The 22,948-nt window shown below is 40.6% G+C and overlaps 1 protein-coding gene across 3 annotated transcripts; it reads right to left on the bottom strand.

The window, feature by feature from the left end:
• Positions 1-1,763: 1,763 nt before the first annotated feature.
• LOC106562923 (alpha-2,8-sialyltransferase 8E) lies at positions 1,764-22,769 on the bottom strand. Of its 3 annotated transcripts, XM_014128025.2 has the most exons (9): positions 21,849-22,769; positions 16,246-16,356; positions 15,213-15,320; positions 7,343-7,435; positions 5,969-6,055; positions 5,276-5,420; positions 4,992-5,104; positions 4,723-4,815; positions 1,764-4,395 (listed from the first exon to the last, which is right to left on the bottom strand). In XM_014128025.2, the coding sequence occupies exons 1-9, from the start codon at positions 21,992-21,994 to the stop codon at positions 3,933-3,935; spliced, it is 1,359 nt and encodes a 452-aa protein (XP_013983500.1). In that variant the 5' UTR covers positions 21,995-22,769; the 3' UTR covers positions 1,764-3,932. The 3 variants fall into 3 exon arrangements, with proteins under 3 accessions (XP_013983500.1, XP_013983502.1, XP_013983503.1); XM_014128027.2 differs by lacking the exon at positions 16,246-16,356; XM_014128028.2 differs by lacking the exons at positions 15,213-15,320; positions 16,246-16,356.
• Between the last annotated feature and the right edge of the window lie 179 nt (positions 22,770-22,948).

Below are 22,948 nucleotides of genomic sequence, written 5' to 3'. Positions count from 1 at the left end.
TTTCCTCTAGGATTTTGCCTGTGCTTAGCTCCATTCTGTTTATTTTTTATCCTGAAAAACTCCCCAGTCCTTAATGATTACAACCATAGCCATAACATGATGCAGCCACCACTACAGGATGCATGTTTTGGGATGGTTTTTTTCTGTACAAGCTTCCTTCTTTTCACTCTGTCATTTAGGTTAGTATTGTGGAGTAACTACAATGTTGTTGATCCATTCTCAGCTTTCTCCTATCACAACCATTCAACTTTGTAACTGTTTTAAAGTCACCATTGGCTTCATGGGGAAATCCCTGAGCGGTTGCCTTCCTCTACGGCAACTGAGTTAGGAAGGACACCTGTATCTTTGTAGTGACTGGGTGCATTGATACACCATACAAAGTGTAATTAATAACTTCACCATGCTCAAAGGGCTATTCAATGTCAGATTTTTTTTTTATCCATCTACCAATAGGTGCCCGTCTTTGCGAGGAATAGGAAAACCTCCCTGGTCTTTGTGGTTGAATCTCTGGTTGAAATTCACTGCTCGACTGAGGGACCTTACAGATAATTGTATGTGTGGGGTACAGAGATAAGGTAGCCATTCAAAAATCACATTCAAAACAATTTTTATGCACTTTATTATATGACTTAAGATTTTTCTTACTCCTCAACTTATTTAGGCTTACCATAACAAAAGGGTTGAAAACTTACTGACTCAAGACATTTCAGCTTTCATTTTTTATTAATTTGTAAACATTTTGAAAAACATAATTCAACTTTGAAAATATGGGATATTGTGTGTAGGCCAGTGAAAAAGTTAAGGACTGGGAATACTTTCTGAAGGCACATGGTGGTGCACTCTGAGTTATATGCAATAGACCGGGTCTGCCTTGATACCTCATTCATGGTGTGTAGGTACAGGGTCTATCACATCACCTATGAGTTTAATTGATTTATCTGTGTTATGTATCTAAAATTACTTTATACTTGATACTTGTGTTGGGGTCCCAATACCTCATATATAGTGGCATGGTCTTTCTCACATTTCACTGCCATGACAGGTGAATATGGGTGTGCTACTATTTCACCTATACAAGCTATGGTATCTGGTGACTCAGTGGGATTTGACCATGGTGTAAAGGGGATGCAGAGCAGCAGTAGCAGCCTTGCTTAAGTGATTCAGTGAGCGGATAGGGCACTGACACTGCCGTCTGTTTAATTATTGAGGCGCTGACAGTAGCTTTGCTTAAGGAGCTAATTGGAGCAGACAAACCAGAGGCCAGCTGACCTGAAATGAGACGGTAAATTGGTCATGTGGTTGTGGTCCATCCATCAGGAGCACATATGTTGTGGTCATTAGTCACCAAACGGAAGAAGACTGACTGTCATTTTCCGTTTCTGTTGCAAAACATTTTGAAACGCTTTCTGTTGCGTCCCCTAATGAACATGGCCCCCGATTTACTCATTAACTGCAGACAAAATACTTGACTTCAGATGACAAGATTGAATTCGCTGTCATTCATTGGGAAATGTTGCATTTTCCTGTCATGTTCAATTCCACACACTTGAAAAAGTATCCAAATACTGTCATGTATTTAATTCCATGCGGTGCTATTCTGAGTTTCTCACTTGCAGTGTTAGTACAGTAGATTTGTTGGGTTGTATGGTGATTGGCGGGTATAGTTTGGACTAAAATGATTGGTTGTTGTATGCCTGACCCAAATCCACATTTCTTCGTAGATCAGACATCTATATATAGAAAGTAAATGATCAGGACAAGCAGAAAATCCAAACATGTTTATTTACAAACACAATATAAAGAATGACCCAGAATGTAGGTTTCATATCACTGTTCAAACTGTAATAATTCCATCCAAGCTCTAATAATTCCATCCTTTCATTTTCGGACTGATTCTTCTACCTAGTTATTTTTTACTCTATAAAATTAAGATCTTTTGTGATTCTGAGACTCAAACTTGAAATTATTTAATGTGCTCATACGGATAACTTATTTTGTGCATTGTGTCTTTTACACACAATCTGTGTGACTGTGAATTACAAGTCAAAGAAACAATCTTCCAAAGACTTTAGGAGTGATCATGGAAGATCATGGGAATTTGGGGCGTTACAAAAATCAAAAAGCCTTGCACAGCATGTACAGAAGAATGGTCCTATGTTTCCAGTTCAGTAATGTTCCTCCACTCTGTCACAGTTAAACACAACAAATACTAATAGAAACAAACATACAGCATTCCAAGGCTGAGATCCATGATGCTTTCAAGGTTACAACTTTGTCACATTGCAAAAAGGGAAATGACACGATGCAGTGATAATAATGATAACAAAAATCATATAATTTCAAAAGGGGGCGATATTAGTAATTCCTTTCCATCATCTGTAAAAAAGTGCCTTTGTCGATCAGTTCTCTTTTAAAATCCATTCAAGGTTGATATAAGGTTTCAGGTAGCCTAGCGGTATGAGAATTTGGCCAGTAACCGAAAGGTTGTTCTGCCCTTGACCAAGGCAGTTAACCTCCCACAACAACAGCTCCCTGGGTGCCCAATGTGGCCGCCCCCTGCACCTCTCCGATTCTGAAGGGTTGGGTTAAAAGCGAAAGTCAAGTTTCGGTTGGGCCTTGTGTGCAATTGATGATAAATGTAATATCATTTGAATTAAAACTAATCTCTCCCAATGATCTGTGAGCTTTAGCAGAAGCTGATCGTTGTAAACACGTGTTGGTTGCAGGCACACACAAAACAGAGAATATAGTAGAATCATGCACAGCATCACATGAGTATGCAAATAGCATTATATCTTACAGGAATTATATTATATTTAGTCATTTCAACAGCAGAAGTGAACCTCTTCTCGTCATGGTTATTAAGGTGAGTCAGCAGACAGTAGGAACAAGAGTTTGTTTGATACAAACGTCCATTAGATAAGCAATTCAGGGGTGAATTGCATATCTGAGAGAGGATTTGTACATTTATATCATAAGGCAGCATGGTTTTAAGACATGGATGACAGAGAGAAATCAGATTGGTCAACAGTGCCCAATAACTAGGGCCAGGGTGTGTTTTTCTAACTATGTGGCCTACTATGGTGGTGGTGATTATAAAATATTAATCATCTCACCTTTGTCCAAAAACAGCAAGCAAATAAAACACAACCATTTCACATCAGAAATATCTAAGGGTATCTTCCAGTGTTTGGCTAGTCAGTTGTACAGAAGAAAATGGACCTATGAAAAAGGTCCTCTCAGGTCAGGAGTGTTTTATAATAAATATTTACCCATATAAAACAGTTGAATGTAGCTGGACAACTGAAGGTTAAACATTTGGATCTTTGAACATATATTTTGGATTCGCTCAACGTCAATAGTGTTCAGGATTTTTACACAGACATAAATAAAAGCTGCCACACCTACAGAGTGTCTGAGAAAGAGAGCACGAGGGGGGATCATAACACAGGAAGCAGCAAAGAGAAAGTACAGGAGGAGGTGATGGACACACAGAGTGGCCTTATTTCAGTGTAAATAGTTGTGCAACACGTTAAGTTCAAACCTCTGTACAGCAGTACCACCGAGCCACTAAGATTTCACAGAAACGACACCACTAGGAAAGATCACTTCACATTAGAACAAGCAACCTACAGAATCAGAGATACCAGCGGCCATTGGAGTTGCTTATTCAGCAAGAGAGTATGAAACACATCAAGAGAAATGATCGTGTTGGCATAAAAGCAAGCAACCTTCAACACATGGAGCTAGTGTAAAAAGCACAAATATACGGTGTGAGCTCAAAAGGCCATCTCTCGTCAACTGTAAGAAAACACCAGTGTATCGAAATTAAGATATGCAAAATGATGGTAAATTAAGAACCCAGACAAAAACAGGAGTAAATGGTGACTTCCCACGATGCATTACAGTGGGGGCGTGGCTCTGGTGCACGATCATGTGCAAGGTCCTGAGTGTACATTGAGGATACCTCGCGTGTGCATGTGCATGAAGTTAAAGATCTCATGGGGCATGGCGTGGAACCCGGGGCGGGGCTTGACGTTGTCATAGTAATGGTGCGTGATGAAAATGCCCGAGGGGTTCATGGGAAACGCCCAGAAGCCGTAGAGGTGGACCTCCTCGCACAGTTCCATGGCGGCAGTGACTAGCATCAGGCCGCTGCTGAGGCGTTTGGCGCGGACACCCTGGACAGTCCAGAAGCGCTGGACATTGAGCAGGTACTGGGGGTGGAAGAAGAACACACCCCTCTGGGAGTCAAAGTCGTCCAGCATGTACTTGACCCGGAAGGAGACGTCAGTGTTACGCGTGTTGTAGAAGGCGGGTAGGACCACTGACGAGTTCTCGTAGTTCTGAAGAACCTCGTAAAATGGTCGCCGCCACTTCTCTAGCTTCTGGAACCTGGTGGTGGAGGAGAGATAAGGGATTAGAGTGTGTATAAAGAGGGAGGAGGTGTATGTGTGTGCGTGTGTGTTTGCAAGGACGTGCTGCAGCTCTGTGCCAGAACATTACATTTTACTAAGTGCAGTGCACACCCATTGTAACTGCTGCCGTTAATGCATTTCAGGTCTAGATGGTGTGTGTGCGTGCCTGGGCACAGATGCCAATTCAACGTCTATTCCACATTGGTTCAACGTAATTTCATTGAAATGATGTGGACACAAAGTTGACTCAACCAGTGTGTGCCCAGTGTGAATACAGTTATTTGTTGACATAGCCTTACAGTACCTCTCCGTTATAATACTTGGATTAATCGTCACCAGATCCGTTTTGGCGCCTACATCAGCTGAATACTTGTCGTTGATAGGTGGTATGTTGCATCTTTGAAGGAAGGATAATTATTTACATTATTCAATGCAGATTCTGAGAAGGTCTGAGCAGAGCGAAAGTAATTAAATAGTGTATCTTGCCATTTGATATCTGCAGTCAAAAATAAATCAACCCAAGCGTGATGCTTGGAAATATTTGTAGCACTACAGAATAAAGATGACGTGTACCTAAACACGAAATCTGCGGAGTCAATATCCTTCCCACATTTGCTGTTCTTGATGATTCCTCCGTTTCCAACAACTGCACATTTCTTAAACTGAGACTTGGAGTATGGCATGTCCTTTCAATGAAACAGAACCAGAGTCAAACAGAAATATGGGGTACAGTTTTATAACCAGAGAAAGTGGAGTTCCATCACCTTAGGGTACGAGGTAGGGTACATAGCATAGGTAGTCATACAGGACGTCATACAGGATGATATACTGTATATTGTTATAATTGGAACACTCACGTCAGGAAACATCTTGAAGACCTCAGTACTGATGGGCAGGATGCCACTGGTGTCCACCTCATACCTCAGCTTGGTGCCTGCTGGAGTGTTCCTCTTGGTTGTGAACAGGAAGGAGGGTGCATTACAACACCGCGACAGAGACATCCTATTGGAGAGAACAATAGAAGGGAAGAGTTACTGTCAGACCCAAAAAACTGTAGTAGAACAAGGGTGTTGCAGAAAACTAGCAACACTGGTCCCTGAGGACTAGAACGGTGCAACCCTGCAGTAGAAAATGTCTCTATGAGTCTGGTTAGTCACACAATAAAGATGCCCTGATATACAGAGAGACATCTAAGCAATGTGATTGGTACTATAGGGGCAGAGTCACACTAGATAGAGATGGCCGATACTGAGTGGGAGTGCCACAGAAAAGAGAGGGAGGCTAATGTGTGTGATGTACGGTAGGAGAGCACTAATAGCTCCTCTGAACAGGCTCATGCTAATAGACTGGTGGCATTCCAAGTCTTCTGTTCCGCATTCACGCTCCGCAGATGATCAGATATCACAATGCCTAAAGAAGTGTTTAAGGTCTCGTGAACCACGATAATATGATAGAGCAATCTTTTGAGATGTACAGCGTGACTGCAAGAACGGTGACCTGTTACGCCATCTCTGTGATGCGTTAAAGTTAAAGGTCAATTCGAAGCTCACTTGAAGTTGTTGGTCTCCACCATGTTTTGCTGCCACTTGCACACCTGCAGGTTCCTCCATCTCTCAAACAGCTCCGACGTCTTCACCCTGACAGATGGGCAAGGGAAACCCCACATAAAACCGAGACAAACAAGAGAAGAGTCAAGTGATCCATGTATGTTTAAGAATAAGCCCTATACCCTATGGCCCTACACTGCATATACTGCAGATCAGAGGGGTACATTTTATTGGGGTGAGGGCCACAAAAAAATCCCTGCTGTAGATGGTCTCACAATGAGGGGGTTGAAAACTGCACAGGTAGATACAATATTTTAATATTTAAAAACGGGGTGAGGGGGCTGCATGGAGCTACAAAAACCACAGAGATGACACTGCAGCACTCTGCTCTGTAATATGAATATTAAACACGCGCTGAGGTGTAACATGAGAATGGCACTGGAAGCTGTGGCAATGGATTTAGCATTGCGACCAGGCACTCCCTCTGACTGACGTCTTGCGTCTGCCGTCTTGAGGAGAAGATGGGATGGCCAGAAATAGAAGGTCTCTAAATAGCTCCCCTTGAACTGACATTCCCCCTCAATGATTGGAAAATGTGATTTGCTCCGGGAGGGAAAGCACTACCAGGGCTGGCAGTAGTGTAATGAGAGTCAGTCACTGCACTGTAACTGCTGGCAGAGCCAAGGAGTTGTTGTCTGTCTGTCGCGCTGTCTGCTGCCTGGCCTGGCACACTGTCCCTCAGCAAGCACCTCTTACAGGTGTGATAAATAGCTCAAACATCCTCAAGAACATGTAAGCCTGTGCCAGAGTCTGTTCTAGTGGTAGCACTGTACATCCCCCTGGCAAAAGAGGTTCAAGGGCTGTCTCGCCTACTTTCTCATCTATCTTTGCCCTTGTCTGTTTCTCCCACCATAGCTTCCTACTGCTGTATTATAAAATCATGATTTAAATGTTTGTTGATAGGACAAGGGATGGGCCTGCATGTTGGAACTGAGTGCACAGACTTTGCTTCCTCCAATATCTAATATCAACATTTCAAAGAGAGAACACAAACCAGCAAGGCACATATGCCCTTGAGGATCATAGTTGCCCATCACTGCATTTGTACACTCTTTGAAAAAAGGGTTTTAAAAGGGTTCTTCGGCTGTTCCCAAAGGAGAACCCTTTGAAGAACCCTTTTTTGTTTCCAGGTAGAACCCTTTTGGGTTCCATGTAGAATCCTCTGTGGAAAAGGTTTTACATGGAACCCAAAAGGGTTCTACATGGAGCCAAAAATATTTCTTCAAAGGGTTCTCCTGTGGGGACAGCCAAAGAACCCTTTTAGGTTCTAGATATAACCTTTTTATCTAAGAGTGTAACACAGGCGATTACACTCACATGGTCAGGACTTTGACATCCATAATCTCCTGCCTGAGCTCTTTGCATGCAGTGGAGTTGTAGTCATAGGATCCATCGTATGAGTCCAGATACCTGGAGGGATAGTCACAGTCAGCGTCACGCTGCACTGATCTGATCTACACAATAATCAACAATAAAAAGGAAGAGGCTGGGACACAAAACACATAGCACAGTGGGGTTGGGGAAAGATGTTATACATTGTGGGACACTTTTAACTTTATTCCATTACAATTGTGGCTTTACTTTAAAATACATTATGAATATTAATCTTTAACATGAAGACATTGTTATGGAATGAGTGGCAGGTGTGATATCATTCCTATGGATACGGGATCCACAATATGTATCCTGGACACTTAAGTCACCAGCTACCATAATTTCTCTGTTTTGTTTTCAGATTTTCTTGTTGCTGATAACATTCATTATGTATTTTGACTTGACATGGGAACTTTGACTTCACATGGGGAACAACAATTAACATGGACATTCTTCTTAACAAAAAATTGTGTTTGCAAACAACAAAAATAGCATGAAATACATAGTGAGAAAGGGGAAGGGGGAGGTAGAAATCTTGTGGTAAGTTGTGAGAAAACATGACTAAACCCTGATGGCAGGGGCACCTAGACTGCATAACCTTTATCATGGATAAGGTTTGTCTCTGTTGTATGGCATGTACAGTATGCTGGATAGAGTGAACCGCACAGCTGCACATTATGATGCCAATGGAGAACATGGGGAGTAACTGCAGCTGTCTCACTGCATAAGGCAGACTCAGCATACTTACGCAGGGGGAAAAACTGGTATTTTATGTGATTATAGTCCGGTTGGGTAACACTTTACTGTAGGTGTCCTCATGTATGCATTCATAAGCAGTCATAAGTAGTTTTCAATAGTTATGAGTCACAGCATAAAACCGGTTATACAGTAATGAGTGTTTTACATGAATGTTCATCCTGTTGTCCTATGCTCGAATGTCAAATCAAATTTAATTGTATTAGTCACATTAGTCACCTTACAGTGAAATGCTTACTTACTACGAGCCCCTAACCAACAATACAGTTTAAATTATTATTATTTTTTTAAATACGAATAAGAATAAGAAATAAAAGTAACAAGTAATTAAAGAGCATGTCAACTGTTAATAACAACTGCTATTATACAGTCTGGGTGACAACTTATGTCATATGCCTGCTACATTAGAGTCTACATACCAGATGTTATAAAAGGGTGTGATGTAATTTACCAACCTCTGTGTCACATTATTACATTGAATGGAATGATGGGCACCATAACCATGTCATATGCCCTTATAAGAGTGTGCACAGACACCTTAAGTAAAGTTACATTCATTTAATTAATTTAAAACAGTTATGAATGTGCTTATACACAGGATGAGTTGAGAGTATCATAAAACTTTACAATTTAAAGGATCTCCAAGAAACATGGGCAAATGAGAGCACAGATGTACTAAAAAATTACGTATTATAATAGCAAAAATGTAGAAACGAAATGGAAGCAAATATAATTTTCCAATAAAATCAATGTTGCTGTGGAAAAATGGGACAGATGGGGAAAAAAGTAAGATGTGCAGGCTACAGCAATAATGACAGCAGCTATATTACAAAAAAAATGGGTAGCTAGCTAGCTAGTTAGTCAGTCAGGTAACTAGTAACAGGGTTGGAGAGCCCTGCTCTACACAGTCCAAACAATGTGTATTCATACCCTTAGTGGCACGACATGAGCAAAGAGGCCTCACTGTGCTGCCTGCCCCCATCGATGCATAGCTAGCTAGAGCTAGAGGTACTAAACGTAGCTAGCTAGTTGGGGAATTCTGAAATATAACGCTTATTTTGGAGCACATCACACAATACATTCTCTTTCACATATATTTTAGTTTAGAGGCAATTACTTTTTAATCTTAAAGAGATTCTCCTGTACTTTTGTATACTTTTTAGCCAGTAGTTCTGAAAGTAGTGCTCATGAGCCAAAAATTGTCCCCGAAAATTGCGTACTTCGTCACATATGTGCAGATATGTGCACCACGTCATTTCTCTCTCACCTCTCGCAATGCTGTGTACAAATCTTGCTAGTTGTCACTCAAATGGTGAGGGGCTGAAGCTCATTGGCTAGAACTCGAATTGCTATGGGGCTGGCCCACGTGGAGGAAAATGTAGGGAAAACGGCGCAGCACAGCTTCCAGAAAAACAGTTGCTTTCAAACTAGGGATTTTGTGGCTAATTGAGGGAAGACAAAAATTCTGCTCATAGATTATGGATGTATGAACTACACATTCACACATCTAGCCCAAAGCAGGAGGTTTAAAAAATACCTTGTCGTCGCAAAGTTCCGGTGCATGTTTTTAATACATGTTGTTAACTCAATCTAACTAGCTAACGTTATCCATGTTCTTTGCTATTGGTTTGTGAGGTGATCTTCTCGCTTCTGTGTTGTTATGTTGGTAAGTCCCACCCTTCTTCTTCTTACGATTTCAGCTACATGATTCACTGACACAAGAGACCGCAATAACTTTTCATTGGATCCGGAAACTTGTGTCAGCGAATCATATCGCTGAAATCAGAAGAAGGGTGGGGATTAACATAACCTAACGTAGCAGGCGTAAAAGAAACATAAGATGGGAGAAGAGATCTTGGCTCATCATGTGGAAAACTTAGCTAACTAGCTAGCTACAGCTAATAACATAGATAAAAACAACATTAAATAACATGTATTAAGATGAAAAGTTAATTGCATTTAAAGTGTACAGCGCCTTCAGAAAGTATTCAAACCCCTTGACTTATTCCACATTTTGTTGTTACAGCCTGAATCCAAAATGGATCTCACCCATCTACACACAATACCACATAATGACAAAGCAAAACTTTTTAGAAATGTTTGCAAATGTATTGAAAATAATATACAGAAATATGTAATTTATAACTATTCAAATCCCTAAGTCAATACTTTGTAGAAGCACCTTTGGCAGCGATTACAGCTGTGAGTCTTTCTGGGTAAGTCTCTAAGAGATTTCCACAGCTGGATTCTGCAACATTTGCCTATTATTTCTTCAAAATTCTTCTAGCTCTGTCAATTTGGTTGTTGATCATTGCTTGACAACCATTTTCAGGTCTTGCCATAGATTTTCAAATGGATTTAAGTCAAAACTGTAACTTTTAGGTTATCATTGTCCTGCTGAAAGATGAATTAATCTCCCAGTGTCTTTTGGAAAGCAGACTAGACCAGGTTTTTCTCTAGGATGTTGCCTGTGCTTAGCTCCATTCTGTTTCTTTTTTTCCTGAAAAACTCCCCAGTCCTTAACAATTACAAACATACTCATAACATGATGCAGCCACCACTACACTTGAAAATATGGAGAGTGGTACTCAGTAATGTGTTGTATTGGATTTGCCCCAAACATAACACTTTGTATTCAGCACAAAAAAATTGTTTTGCCACATTGTTTGCAATTCTGTAGGCTTGGCCCTAATTTTTGAGCTCTCTGAAACCTGGAGTTGCATGGCAAATGGTACAAGATCAAAGGACAAAGCCCAAGGACTAGTCGACCCTTCCCCCTCTGAGGGGCCAAATGTACATCTCTCTGTTATAGTATTCAGAGCACTGAATATTGGATGTGATAGAATAATACTATAGTATCCATGTTTGGTATCTATCAGAAACTTGTTCACTGAGAATAACTGATGCTATCTATATGTACAGTACCAGTCAAATGTTTGGACACACCTACTCATTCCAGGGTTTTTCTTTATTTTTAATATTTTCTACATTGTAGAATAATAGTGAAGACATCGAAACTATGAAATAACACATATGGAATCACGTAGTAACCCAAAAAGTGTTAAACAAATAAAACATTTTGGGGGGGGATTTTTCAAAGTAGCCACCCTTTGCCTTGATGACAGCTTTGCATTAATGTCGTTTTGTTCCCCTTGTCCAGACACTGTCCTTGTTTTGTTTCATGTCTGTTTATCCATTAAATCTTCTCTCCCTGTACTTGCTTCTCATCTCCCAGCATCTGTCCTCACAAAATACAGACACCAATATTGGAAGGTTGTTTTTTGTTGGGGTTGGTGACATCGGGTCCGGGTGCCGCTGCCGAAGGAACAGAGGGTGCCTCAGCTGGCTCGTCAGCTGGCTCGTCACAAATCCTGTTGTGCCGCAGCAACGTTGATTTTGTTGGAAAACTATATTTGCTTCCATTTCGTTTCAATATTTAAGTTTTTTTGGCAAGTTGTTGGCATTATAATGTGTGCTTTTTTAAAATAAAAAACCCCATCTGTGCTCCCATTTGCTGATGTTTCTTGGAGATCCTTTGAATGGTAATGCTTTATGATACTCTCAACTCATCGTGTGGTATAAGCACATTCATAACTGTTGTATAACACCTCATATTAAACTCACTTTACTTAAGGTGTCTGTACACACTCTATAAGGGCATAGTTATGACATGGTTATGACGCCCATCATTTCATTCAATGTAATAATGTGACACAGAGGTTGGTAAATTACATAGCATCCTGTTATAACATCTGGTATGTAGACTCTAATGTAGCATGTAACAACATATGACATAAGTTGTCTTGCAGACTGTGTAATATCAGTTGTTATTAACAGTTGACATTAGCGCATTTGTCAACAGGACAAAAAGTCATTTTTAACACACATTATAACTGGTTTTATAACGTCTCATGCCTTGACTCATAAATATTTAAACCTACTTATGATAGCTTATGACAAATTGTATAATGTGTTATATATCTGTTATAAAGGCTTTATGAATGCATGCATAAGGACACCTACAGTAAAGTGTTACCTATGTTGTATACTGGTTGTATAAGGAAGATTTTTTCCATGTCTTTTTAGCAACCAAGTAAGCCTCTTTATCTGGATATAATTATAAAATCTGATTATCTGACATCTTTCCCATGACGTATTGGTCTTGTCACGGAAAAATATGTCTTTACCTAGTTGTAATAAAGACCAGTTGGTTGTAATCCTGTTATAAGACGTATTCTCAACCAGTTTACAACCAGAATATAACTTCATTTAGACTTCATGTGCCACATTTTGCTTGCTGGTTAGCCTGAGTTCATCAGTCCCTGTCTGGAATAACCATACATGTCTCCCTTATCTGCAGATATCTTTACATGTCGAAATTTAACTAAGGAAGATCACATGAAAATCTGTTGGTCCTACATTTGTATTTATTACCTTATCTGGTATGACATGCACACACATACATACCCACATACATGCACAATCATACACATAATCATAATGTACATACTGTACACAGTCATCATTCTCACTCAGATTCAAACTATTCGATAAGAGTTTTACAGCTCATTGAATGATTCAAGATGTAATTTCATAAAATCCTGATTGGACAAATACAACCTTTACATGCTTGCGAGGATAGGAGATTCTTCTTAACAAGAGGTTTCAGACAAGGAAATAAATAAATAAACCAATTAAGAAACATTATACAGGAAAATGGTGACATAAAACAAAAAATCAACAACAGCATTAGATTGATATGGTGGTAGTGATTGTGTAAAATTTGAGACAAACACAATGACATCTGAAGGGAAGGAAACTTAAGGAAAGTGAGAACATGGTGAACATTTTAGCATGACAGAAAAGATTTTTGACTAACATTTTGCATCTTCTCCTCCCTTTTGAGACCATCATCAGCACCAGAATCTAACCCAAATCTTTTCCTCCCTCTCAGACCAGGCAGAGAGCCACACAGAGGAGTCAAATCTCCCACTAGGTGTATTTAAATAGGCTTGTAATGGATAATGCTATTGATCCACGTACCAGGTTTGGAAAAGGCTGCCCTATCTGGCGCCTGAGCAGGAGGATTCTTGCCTGAGGACCACAGCCAACTGCATAGCCTCAGAGGCACCAGGAAAGGAGGAGAGCTAAAAGCTCCCAATACCTGATACCTATTGAGAAGGTGCTTTCTATTTGGAAAATATTTAAAAGTAGATACTAAATAGGTGAACTTGAGTCCTACTTTCTACTTGATGGACACAGAGTGGCTGCCCAGCTGGCAAAACTGGTTCCATTGGCTAAACATCTTTTTAGGAACCATAAAATATGTCTTAATCTGATTGTAATCTGGCTATACGACAAGATAACAACCCCAAAATGTATTTCCAATCACGTGTTGATGTCGTCTTTATCTGGGTGTAATCTGGTTATATGAAGTCCCCTCTACTATACCAGAAAGCCAGTTTACAACCAAAAAATTAAGTTATTATGACGTCAGGTGTCAAATTTTGTCTGCTGGGTGAGGTGTTGCTCAGTTGAATCCAAGATGGCGGCCTTCACAATGTGACACGCCAGTGAGTGAATTTGTAGAATAAATGCTATCTCGGTGAGATAGGATGAGGTGGAGAATGTTGGTGAAAAGGGGGATTAATGTTGTAAGCATGATTGATGTGGCTGTTAAAGTAAAATGAGGTGAGATAAAACACAAAAAGACAACATGGACGACATGACAGAAAAATGCATTTGAACGAGATGGTGGGATAAAAATCAAAATTAGTAAGGAACAATGAAACTGGTTGTCTACATCCCCCTGATGATGCGGTGTATTTTGGATTGGCTTGTTATCAAGTAAATACTTAAAAGGTCTAGAGCAGCATGTCTCTTATCCTTTATCATTGAAAAATGTGCTTCTTCGCTTCTTTTGGTTTACCTCTAATGATGAACCCCTAATAAGCACTGTAGCCTAGATAGAGAAGAAAGAGGATGACTCTGAATGTCGCCTTAGATCGCCCATGCCACACTGGCTTTCTGCTATCCATGAGGGATGGCCTGATGGAAGAGTGCCTATTAATAACCAGTGGGTTATCACACCTACTGACTTTAGGTCCTCATCCCACTGAAGCCAGAGACCTACTGGGAAATGTTTCATATTTTTGTCTTCTCTTGAGAGGAAAACAAAAGGAAAGGTAATCCAGGTAGGTCGTAGAGAGATACAATGCAGATGTGAGAAGAGGAGATAGGGGAGCAGAGAGATGTGTTCCATTATGTATATGACATACACTCAGAGCTGTGCAGAATGCATGAACACACAGGTTGAGGGTGAAAGGCGTTTGAGAAATGGGTGCTGGATGAGACACAGCGGTACAAGGAGAAGCCAGTACATCAACAGGAGAACCGTGGTCCAACCAGCTTCTCGGGGGGAGGGGGGAGGGGGGGAGGGGTTCGAGGGTTACGGGGTGGCAGGGGGTGGAAGGGATGAGACAACATGCAAGAGCAAATCTGCAGTGCAACCACCACTGAAAATATATGAGAGTTTGATCCTTTCAGACCAATGAAAAAGAAAGAGGCATTCTTGGGTTTCTGTAAAAGTACTTAAAATGCCTTCAGACCGGCCTACCTTTGAGAGCGTTTTTTTTTTCTTCTTAATATCGGCTAGGCAGGGTGTGACTATTACGGAGATCTGTGAATCTGGCTGAAAATTCTGACGGAAACATCTGTCAACATGCAGACAGGTAAGTTAGAGTTAAATGTCAGTGTGAGTGGGTCCTGTGTCATCATCACCCCTGCAAACATCTCAACTTGGATTCCTCAGAAATGCAAAACAAGCAGAAGCAAAATATTTATGTGTGTGTTGCTGACTTCGTCTCTTTACTAGTTAGTTAGTACAGCAGTTTGTTGGTTATACTAGTTATGCATTGCGAGTGGAGGTTTCTAAGGCCCAGGCCACACATGCAGGGGGCTGGGTAATCAGCAGGAAATCTCAAGTTCTCTCTCTCGCTATCTCTCTTTCTTTCTCACAGGGGTGTTGTACAGTCAGTCAATCACATTGGAAATGTACCTTTTCTTCCCATTCCTGGCAGGCTTCAGAGATCCATCATCCAAGAAATTTACAGGACCGGTCCAATTTCCTGTCTCGTCTCCTTTGAGTCGGCTAAACTGTTGCGCACTAGTAAGAAAATGAGGCAGTTTATTTGGGATTTATTGTGCTTTAATTACCTGAGAACTAGCAGTCAGTCAAACACACACACACACACACACACACACACACACACACACACACACACACACACACACACACACACACACACACACACACACACACACACACACACACACACACACACACACACACACACACACTCTTATACACAATGCACAAACACACACAGAGACACACCACACCATACAGAGGGATCAGCATTTGACTTTAGTAAACCAAATGAAACCAAGCCAAACATGGTTAGAATGAACCTAGATAATAACACCATGGTTGATAACAAATCTAGAAACTCAGTAATACATTTGTCATAAATAAAACACCCATAAAAAAAAATCTAAATTGAGAGAGAAAAAAATATACAAGCAAAAACAAACAGTAGGTAAAAATCTGAAGGGGACAAATAAGTCCAAGCTCAGACACAGCTGAATGACGAAGTGTATATGGGTCTGGCCAGCTGGTGTGGTTGGCAAGGATACCTCAAATCTGAGAATGGCATGCAATGCAGACACACACTTCTATCTCTGCTGCAGAGCACTGTGACAGAAAACACACTTGGTTTTAAAACAGTGTGTAAATATGCTACATCTGTTTATGACATGAAATAAAGATGCTTCACTTAATCCATTCATTGTGGTCAAACAGGTCAAATCTCAGTTGTTGTCTCACTAAAACCCCTAATCATTCACCATTTTAGGGGGTTTTGCCCAATATGCAGCACATCTTAGTTCGGTAGATTAGCCTGTAGGGTATTATTGCACATTACGCTCATGCACAATCTAAAAAAAAAACACAACACATTCTATAAATCAGAACCAAATGATTATGGTTAACAGGTTACACAGAGAACAGACAAACTGAGAGGATACTTAACGGTTTACAGACAACAGCGGCATATAGGCCACCGTTGAGAGGTGCATAGCACCTGTAGCCTCCCAGGCCACGACGCTGACCCCTACTGGATGGGACAGATTCCATCTCCTCCCTGAGTAACATGAGTGAATTGAACAGATTTTTGTCAAAATTGCACAAGGCAAATCCAAATATCCCAACCAAATATCCAAACCTGTAAGAAATTAAAATGATTTAATTCAAAGATGGATTCTGTATAAAAGGGACATGTTTGATTTCAATCATCATATTTGAAGCCTAAAAAAACATATGAATCGAAATAAACCTATTTGAGCATTCATGCCTTTGTGCAAATAATCCTGTGACTTTGTTCCATTAAATCATTGTGGACAGCAAAGCGTATCACTACAGTGTACTGGACAATAATCTTGCACATAAATCCTCTCCATAAGCACATTATGTGATGAAACAAACACTACTTTGGGCCTCATGTCAATACTGCGTGCCCATTTGGCTTCTCAGAGAACCACTTAAAAATCTGGCTGTTGCAGTCAGGATGGAGTGTGCTAAAACAGGACATGGATTTAGGCTTCTGGATCTGCTACATGATGCTCCTAAAGAAACCAGTGGGTGCAGCCACCGCACAACTGCACACCATCCAACTAGAGGGATGCCCTCTCTTAAAAAAGGTGACACTTTCTTTTCCCAACAAAGAAACTGCTGATGTGGTCTCTAAAAATACTGAACCTGACCTATCTGATCCACCATATTATCCAAATGAATATTACAGATGTCACATGGCACAGCGTTGATATGGCTGATGTCACTCTGAAGACTATTTATAGGCATTAAAGAGCTACTGTTCCGCTACTGTTGAGTTGATCAATAAATCAATATTGCTTCCCGTCAATTTTGTTTAGCGTGTATTATCAGCCTGTCAATTTCAATACTATCATATTATGCGGGAAACAAGTCTTTGACAATTCTACACCACAATCCCAAACAACATAAATCAGCTAATTAGAAAAGGACCCAAATAGATTGAGTTAGCAGCAGTCCATATTGCACTCTAAGGCCTATAGTCTGGAGTAGAAGACAACTTAGCTATTTATGTAGGGGCAGAGTTATGGTTGTGAGAGTAGAATAGGAATAATATCCTAATAGGATGTCCATTAATCACTCAGAATAATCGTTTCAACTGGTGAAGGTTTCTTAAGTGTTTACTCAACGGAGACTCAACTATCAATGTGCCCAGGTCCATTATCTATGAAGACATTTGTCACAGTCCTACCGGTGTTTTCTCCTCTAAGGGAAGGTCGGCAGGCAATCAACATACTAATAGATAAGCTTTGTTTTAGAATAATCTGCTACGGATGCTATGGTTCCAATTATATAATTGAATCAAGAATCGGAATGCTCAACTAAACAGTCTTTTTTAAAAGGTCTGGGTGAAGTTTTGGAGTTTTAGTTCAACTAAATAATAATCAAGAGTTTAATCCAAAAATGTAAAATTGTGCCCCCCCCCCAAAACATATCGATGGATCTAGTCAAGCTAGTTGTTATCTCTGAGTGGATTTCTAACATCATCTCCTGGACTGTTTGGTGCCACTTGTAGCCTACCCAGCCTGCTGCGGGTATTTTTAGGCATCGCCCTCTCCGAGTCAAGTGGAGATGAGAGAAGATCATGTGCACTGCTCCAAAGTGGGTCACTGTATTATTTAATAAGTTCTTCTTCCTCTTTACCGTGTGATTTCACAGCCTCGCGATCTCTACCCTGGCATAGAGCTTTAAGGGGTGTTTGTTAATGTCACTGCAGCCGGGCTGTGCTATATGATACACGCTGTGGAAATTCAAAATGAGAGATTTATTACTTGCCAGAATGCTAAAAGCACTACACCACTCCAAAGCACATGTGCCTTATGTCATTTAACAGACATGTGCACTCTCTGAATAGTGACCCTGAATTATCTTGAAGGTCTAACATAATCTGGACCTTCTTTGGAAAATGGTGACATCATCAGACGACTGTGTACCCAAATCATTGAGGGTAAAACAAAGTCTGCAAAACGAAAAAGATCAAAATGGCAGTCCATGACCCAATTCTGTCTACAGTTGCAAAAAAAATCTAAAATAATCTTGGAGTAATGGAGGACTAAAGTGCATGTATTTCATGCTGGTTATTCTCAGATGGTGCTCTTGACAACTGGCATTATTGCATTGTAGTTTAAGTGTCTTCTGTAGTACAGTCTCTTCCAGACCCACAGAATCTGGTCATTTACAGAGATAGTTTACTGAGATCCTTTGGAGCATAAGAGAATCTCATGAGATTGAGACCCATGTCCTTAGGCAGCGTTTGACTGGGCTACGTTTTGGTAGCATAGGTCGGGAGGGGTTGGACCATTGGTCCCATTCACAACTTTAGCTTGTTGTCATGGTTTCAGCATGTGGGGGGGAAGAATATCTCACAGTGACATCATTTTTAAGACATTCACTCTCTCCATCACGCTCACTCTCTCGTTCTCTCAAACACACTCTCATTCTCTCGCTCTCTTTCTCCTGAGGTGTGCAGATACTGTGTAGCAAAATGGCTGCCGTTGTTGCCCACTGGCTGGCTCAGTAGCTTCGTTGTGACTGTAGCCCGTTCCCCTCTTTCCCAGTCAGAGTGCTAGGAGTGCGGGGCAGGATAGATAGATAGATAGATAGATAGATAGATAGATAGATAGATAGATAGATAGATAGATAGATAGATAGATAGATAGATAGATAGATAGATAGATAGATAGATAGATAGATAGATAGATAGATAGATAGATAGATAGATAGATAGATAGATAGATAGATAGATAGATAGATAGATAGATAGATAGATAGATAGATAGATAGATAGATAGATAGATAGATAGATAGATAGATAGATAGATAGATAGATAGATAGATAGATAGATAGATAGATAGATAGATAGAGATAGATAGAGATAGATAGATAGATAGATAGATAGATAGATAGATAGATAGATAGATAGATAGATAGATAGATAGATAGATAGATAGATAGATAGATAGATAGATAGATAGATAGAGGTATTGCTGGGGCTGGATTCATGCCATCTCAGCCATAACATATTCGATAGTGGATGCCATGAATCCACAGGATTTCATCAGAGTAGCCCAAGCGGTGGGGGAGACACACATGTGAGGGGGGCGTTGGGTGGGGGGGGGGGGCAGTTAGAATACAGCACATGTATGTTTGCTGTAAGGCAAAGCTATAATGCACTATTTATTTTGGGGGGTGTTAAATAGGCCTATCTAAAGATGAAAATATATCAGGTTCTCAGTATCTGCTCGTCTCCCAATGAAAAACATCCCAGCAGATGATAATGCAGAAGTCAAAGCCTTCCTGTGATTAATAATAGCATGTGTCACTATGGGTGCTATTAGCAACAACAGATTGCATGAGAAGAGGTAGAGTCCCTATTAATAGAGATATTACTGTTGCAGAGGTGTTACGAAACATCTTAGGAATGCATTATGCTGAAACAGCAGCATGACTGTGTGTGCATTGAAGCCCACAGTGTATAGTAGCTAAATGACTATCGAATCGGACAATAACCCCTTCGACATTAACATGTAGAATGATCAATATTAAGTGAAAAATACTGAACAATGAACTGCATCAATAGATTTGAGTTGTTTTTAAAACTGTGATATCAGCAGATAGGATATCAGTAGATATCCAAGCCTTATTTATGCAAGACTGAAACTGAAAATCGAATAAACACTTTAAAAAGGAGGTACACTACCATAATCAGCTGGGGCTCTGTGTGTAGCATGAATGTGATGCTTCACCTCATGAGAATTGTTTATATATGCCACTGGAAAAATGGAAGACTGATTTGCTATTTTTCAAGCTTACCCCCCACCCCTCCCCCCTCCTCCCATGCAGCAATTACTACAACCACTACTCCCATATTCACACTGAATTACAATGACATTATGAATGCAGTTATAACAATAACAGAGCAATTTAATTCACAACATTTTTAAATGTCAGGCCGTCCCTTACATTTCAACATTATGCAATTGATAATAATTGAGTCTTCAGATGAATGGCAATTTATTTGATTTGAGCCTATAGGCTATTTGTGGAAGATATATTACAGTGCCTTCAGAAAGTATTCAGACCCCTTGATTTTTTCAGCATTTTGTTACGTTACAGGCTTATTCTAAAATGTATTAAATACATTTTTTTCCTCAACAATCTGCACACAATACCCCATAACGACAAAGCGAAAACAGGTTAGAATTTTTGGTATTTTTTTATATTTACAAGGGTATTCAGACCCTTTGCAATGACACTCAAAGTTGAGCTCAGGTACATCCTGTTTCCATTGATCATCCTTGAGATGTTTCTACAACGTGATTGGAGTCCACCTGTGGTAAATTCAATTGATTGGACATGATTTGGAAAGGCACACCTGTCTATATAACGTCCCACTGTTGACAGTGCATGTCAGAGCAAAAACCAAGCCATGAGGTCAAAGGAATTGTCTGTAGAGCTCCGAGACAGGATTGTGTCGAGGCACAGATCTGGGTAAGGGTACCAACACATTTCTGCAGTATTGAAGGTCCCCAAGAACACAGTGGCCTCCATCATTTTTAAAATGGAAGTTTGGAACCACCAAGACTCTTCCTAGAGCTGGCATCCCGGCCATACTGAGCAGTCGGGGGAGAAGGGCTTTGGTCAGGGAGGTGACCAAGAACCCGATGGTCACTCTGACAGAGCTCTAGAGTTCCTCTGTGGAGATGGGAGAACCTTCCAGAGGGACAACCATCTCTGCAACACTCCACCAATCAGGCCTTTATGGTGAAACCAAGATTGAACTCTTTGGCCTGAATGGCAAGCGTCACATCTGGAGGAAACCTGGCACCATCCCTACGGTGAAGCATGGTGGTGGCAGGATCATGCTGTGGGGATGTTTTTTTAGCAGCAAGGACTGAGAGACTAGTCAGGATCGAGGGAAAGAATAATGGAGCAAAGTACAGAGAGATCTTTGATGAAAACCTGCTCCAGAGTGCTCAGGACCTCATACTGGGGCGAGGGTTTGCCTTCAAACAGGACAACGACTCAAAGCACACAGCCAAGACAATGCAGGAGTGGCTTCGGGACAAGTCTCTGAATGTCCTTGAGTGGCCCAGCCAGAGCCCAGACTTGAACCAGATCGAACATCTTTGGAGACCTGAAAATAGCTGTGCAGCATTGTTCTCCATCCAACCTGACCAAGCTTGAGAGGATCTGCAGAGAAGAATGGGAGAAACTCCCCAAATACAGGTGTGCCAAGCTTGTAGCATCATACCCAAGAAAGCTCAATGCTGTAATTGCTGCCAAAGGTGCTTCAACAAAGTACTGAGTAAAGGGTCTGAATACTTATGTAAACTGTGATATTTCAGTGTTTTTTATTTATTTTTAAATTAGTAAAACTGTCATTATGGGGTATTGTGTGTGGATTTATGAGGGGAGAAAACACTATTTAATACATTTTAGAATAAGGCTGTAATGTAACAAAATATGGAAAAAGTCAAGGGGTCTGAATACTTTCCGAAGGCACTGTATTTCACATCGCTTACCTTTTAATGTAGTTTTTTCCATAGAGAATCTGTTGTAAAAGTGTAACCAGTCCAAATGCGCAAATGAATATAAAACAAAGCGACCTATTGCCGAGTAAATCTCTACCCGACGTAGGGTCGGCGTATCCCATTCTTCGGCGCAGCATCCGCTGGTGCCAAAAACCCCAGAATTAGCCTTCTCTCGCCGCACCATTCAGAATCAATCACACAGGTTTACCGTGAAAGCATTCGAGAAGACAATTGTCCAAATGTATTTACGGTATTTTTACAAATCTACTTCGCTGCGGCCACAGCACAAATCTCATTGGTCTTGGTCGAGAAGCATTGCCTCCTTATAAATAGAAAGCATGGAAATAGGCTACGACTCCGGACGGACCTTGATTTGATTATTAATTGTAGAATAAAAATCTTCTACCTTCTGGTATTTTGCGAGGCTGATGATGGTACAGAAAACATGAAATGTTTCTTCAAAAATGCCTGACATCTCTTTGTGATCATGCGTTACTGTCTCGACTGGGTGGTGCGCTCGATCGTAGGGCTCCACAGACAGTGGCAGGCAATGCAGATTTTCTAGTCTCATTTAACAGTGTTCCATAAGCGGTCTGGATATGCTAGCTCATAAAAAGAACATGACTGTAATTCGTATATAGTCAAAAGAATGGTGTAGTCTACGAAATCGCTCTTTTCTCAGGATAAACATAATGGCGTTAATTGTGACGCACAGTTTGGTGATAATAACAGCTTCTTCTTTATATTACAGCAGACTGATCCATAGATGCTGATGCTCTCTCTCTCTCTCTCTCTCTCTCTCTCTCTCTGTGTCTCGCTCTTCTCTATATCTCTCTATATACCGTATATCTTCTATAAATCTCTAGCTTCTCTATCACTCGTATCTTCTCTCTCCCTGTTGGGTTCATCTCTGGTCAGCCAAAACCAAGGTCAACGTGCCTTCTTCTAAGGACAAGATAGACACCTCCAGACCGGTTTAACTGTCTGCCCACAGTGCCCCTTTGTTCACCCACAGGTCTAATAGGCCTATAGCAATCTCCCGTATAGTCCTACACATAGGCCTATTTTCCTTACATGGGGGAAATCTGAAT

This window comes from Salmo salar, chromosome ssa11 (assembly GCF_905237065.1).
Source record: "Salmo salar chromosome ssa11, Ssal_v3.1, whole genome shotgun sequence".
Lineage (NCBI taxonomy): Eukaryota > Metazoa > Chordata > Actinopteri > Salmoniformes > Salmonidae > Salmo > Salmo salar.
The sequence above is the reverse complement of the archived record's forward strand: the minus strand, read 5'-3'. Positions and strand labels throughout refer to the sequence as shown.

What these genes read in the sequence shown, in the direction of transcription:
- LOC106562923 (XM_014128025.2), bottom strand. Translation starts at nt 21,994, where the DNA reads ATGCTGCGCCGAAGAATGGGATACGCCGACCCTACGTCGGGTAGAGAT. An exon ending in TCCGCAGATTTCGTGTTTAG is followed by an intron (nt 4,816 to 4,991) that starts GTACACGTCATC and finishes CTTCCTTCAAAG; the next exon opens with ATGCAACATACCACCTATCA. An exon ending in CCAAGTATTATAACGGAGAG is followed by an intron (nt 4,396 to 4,722) that starts GTACTGTAAGGC and finishes CTCCACCACCAG; the next exon opens with GTTCCAGAAGCTAGAGAAGT.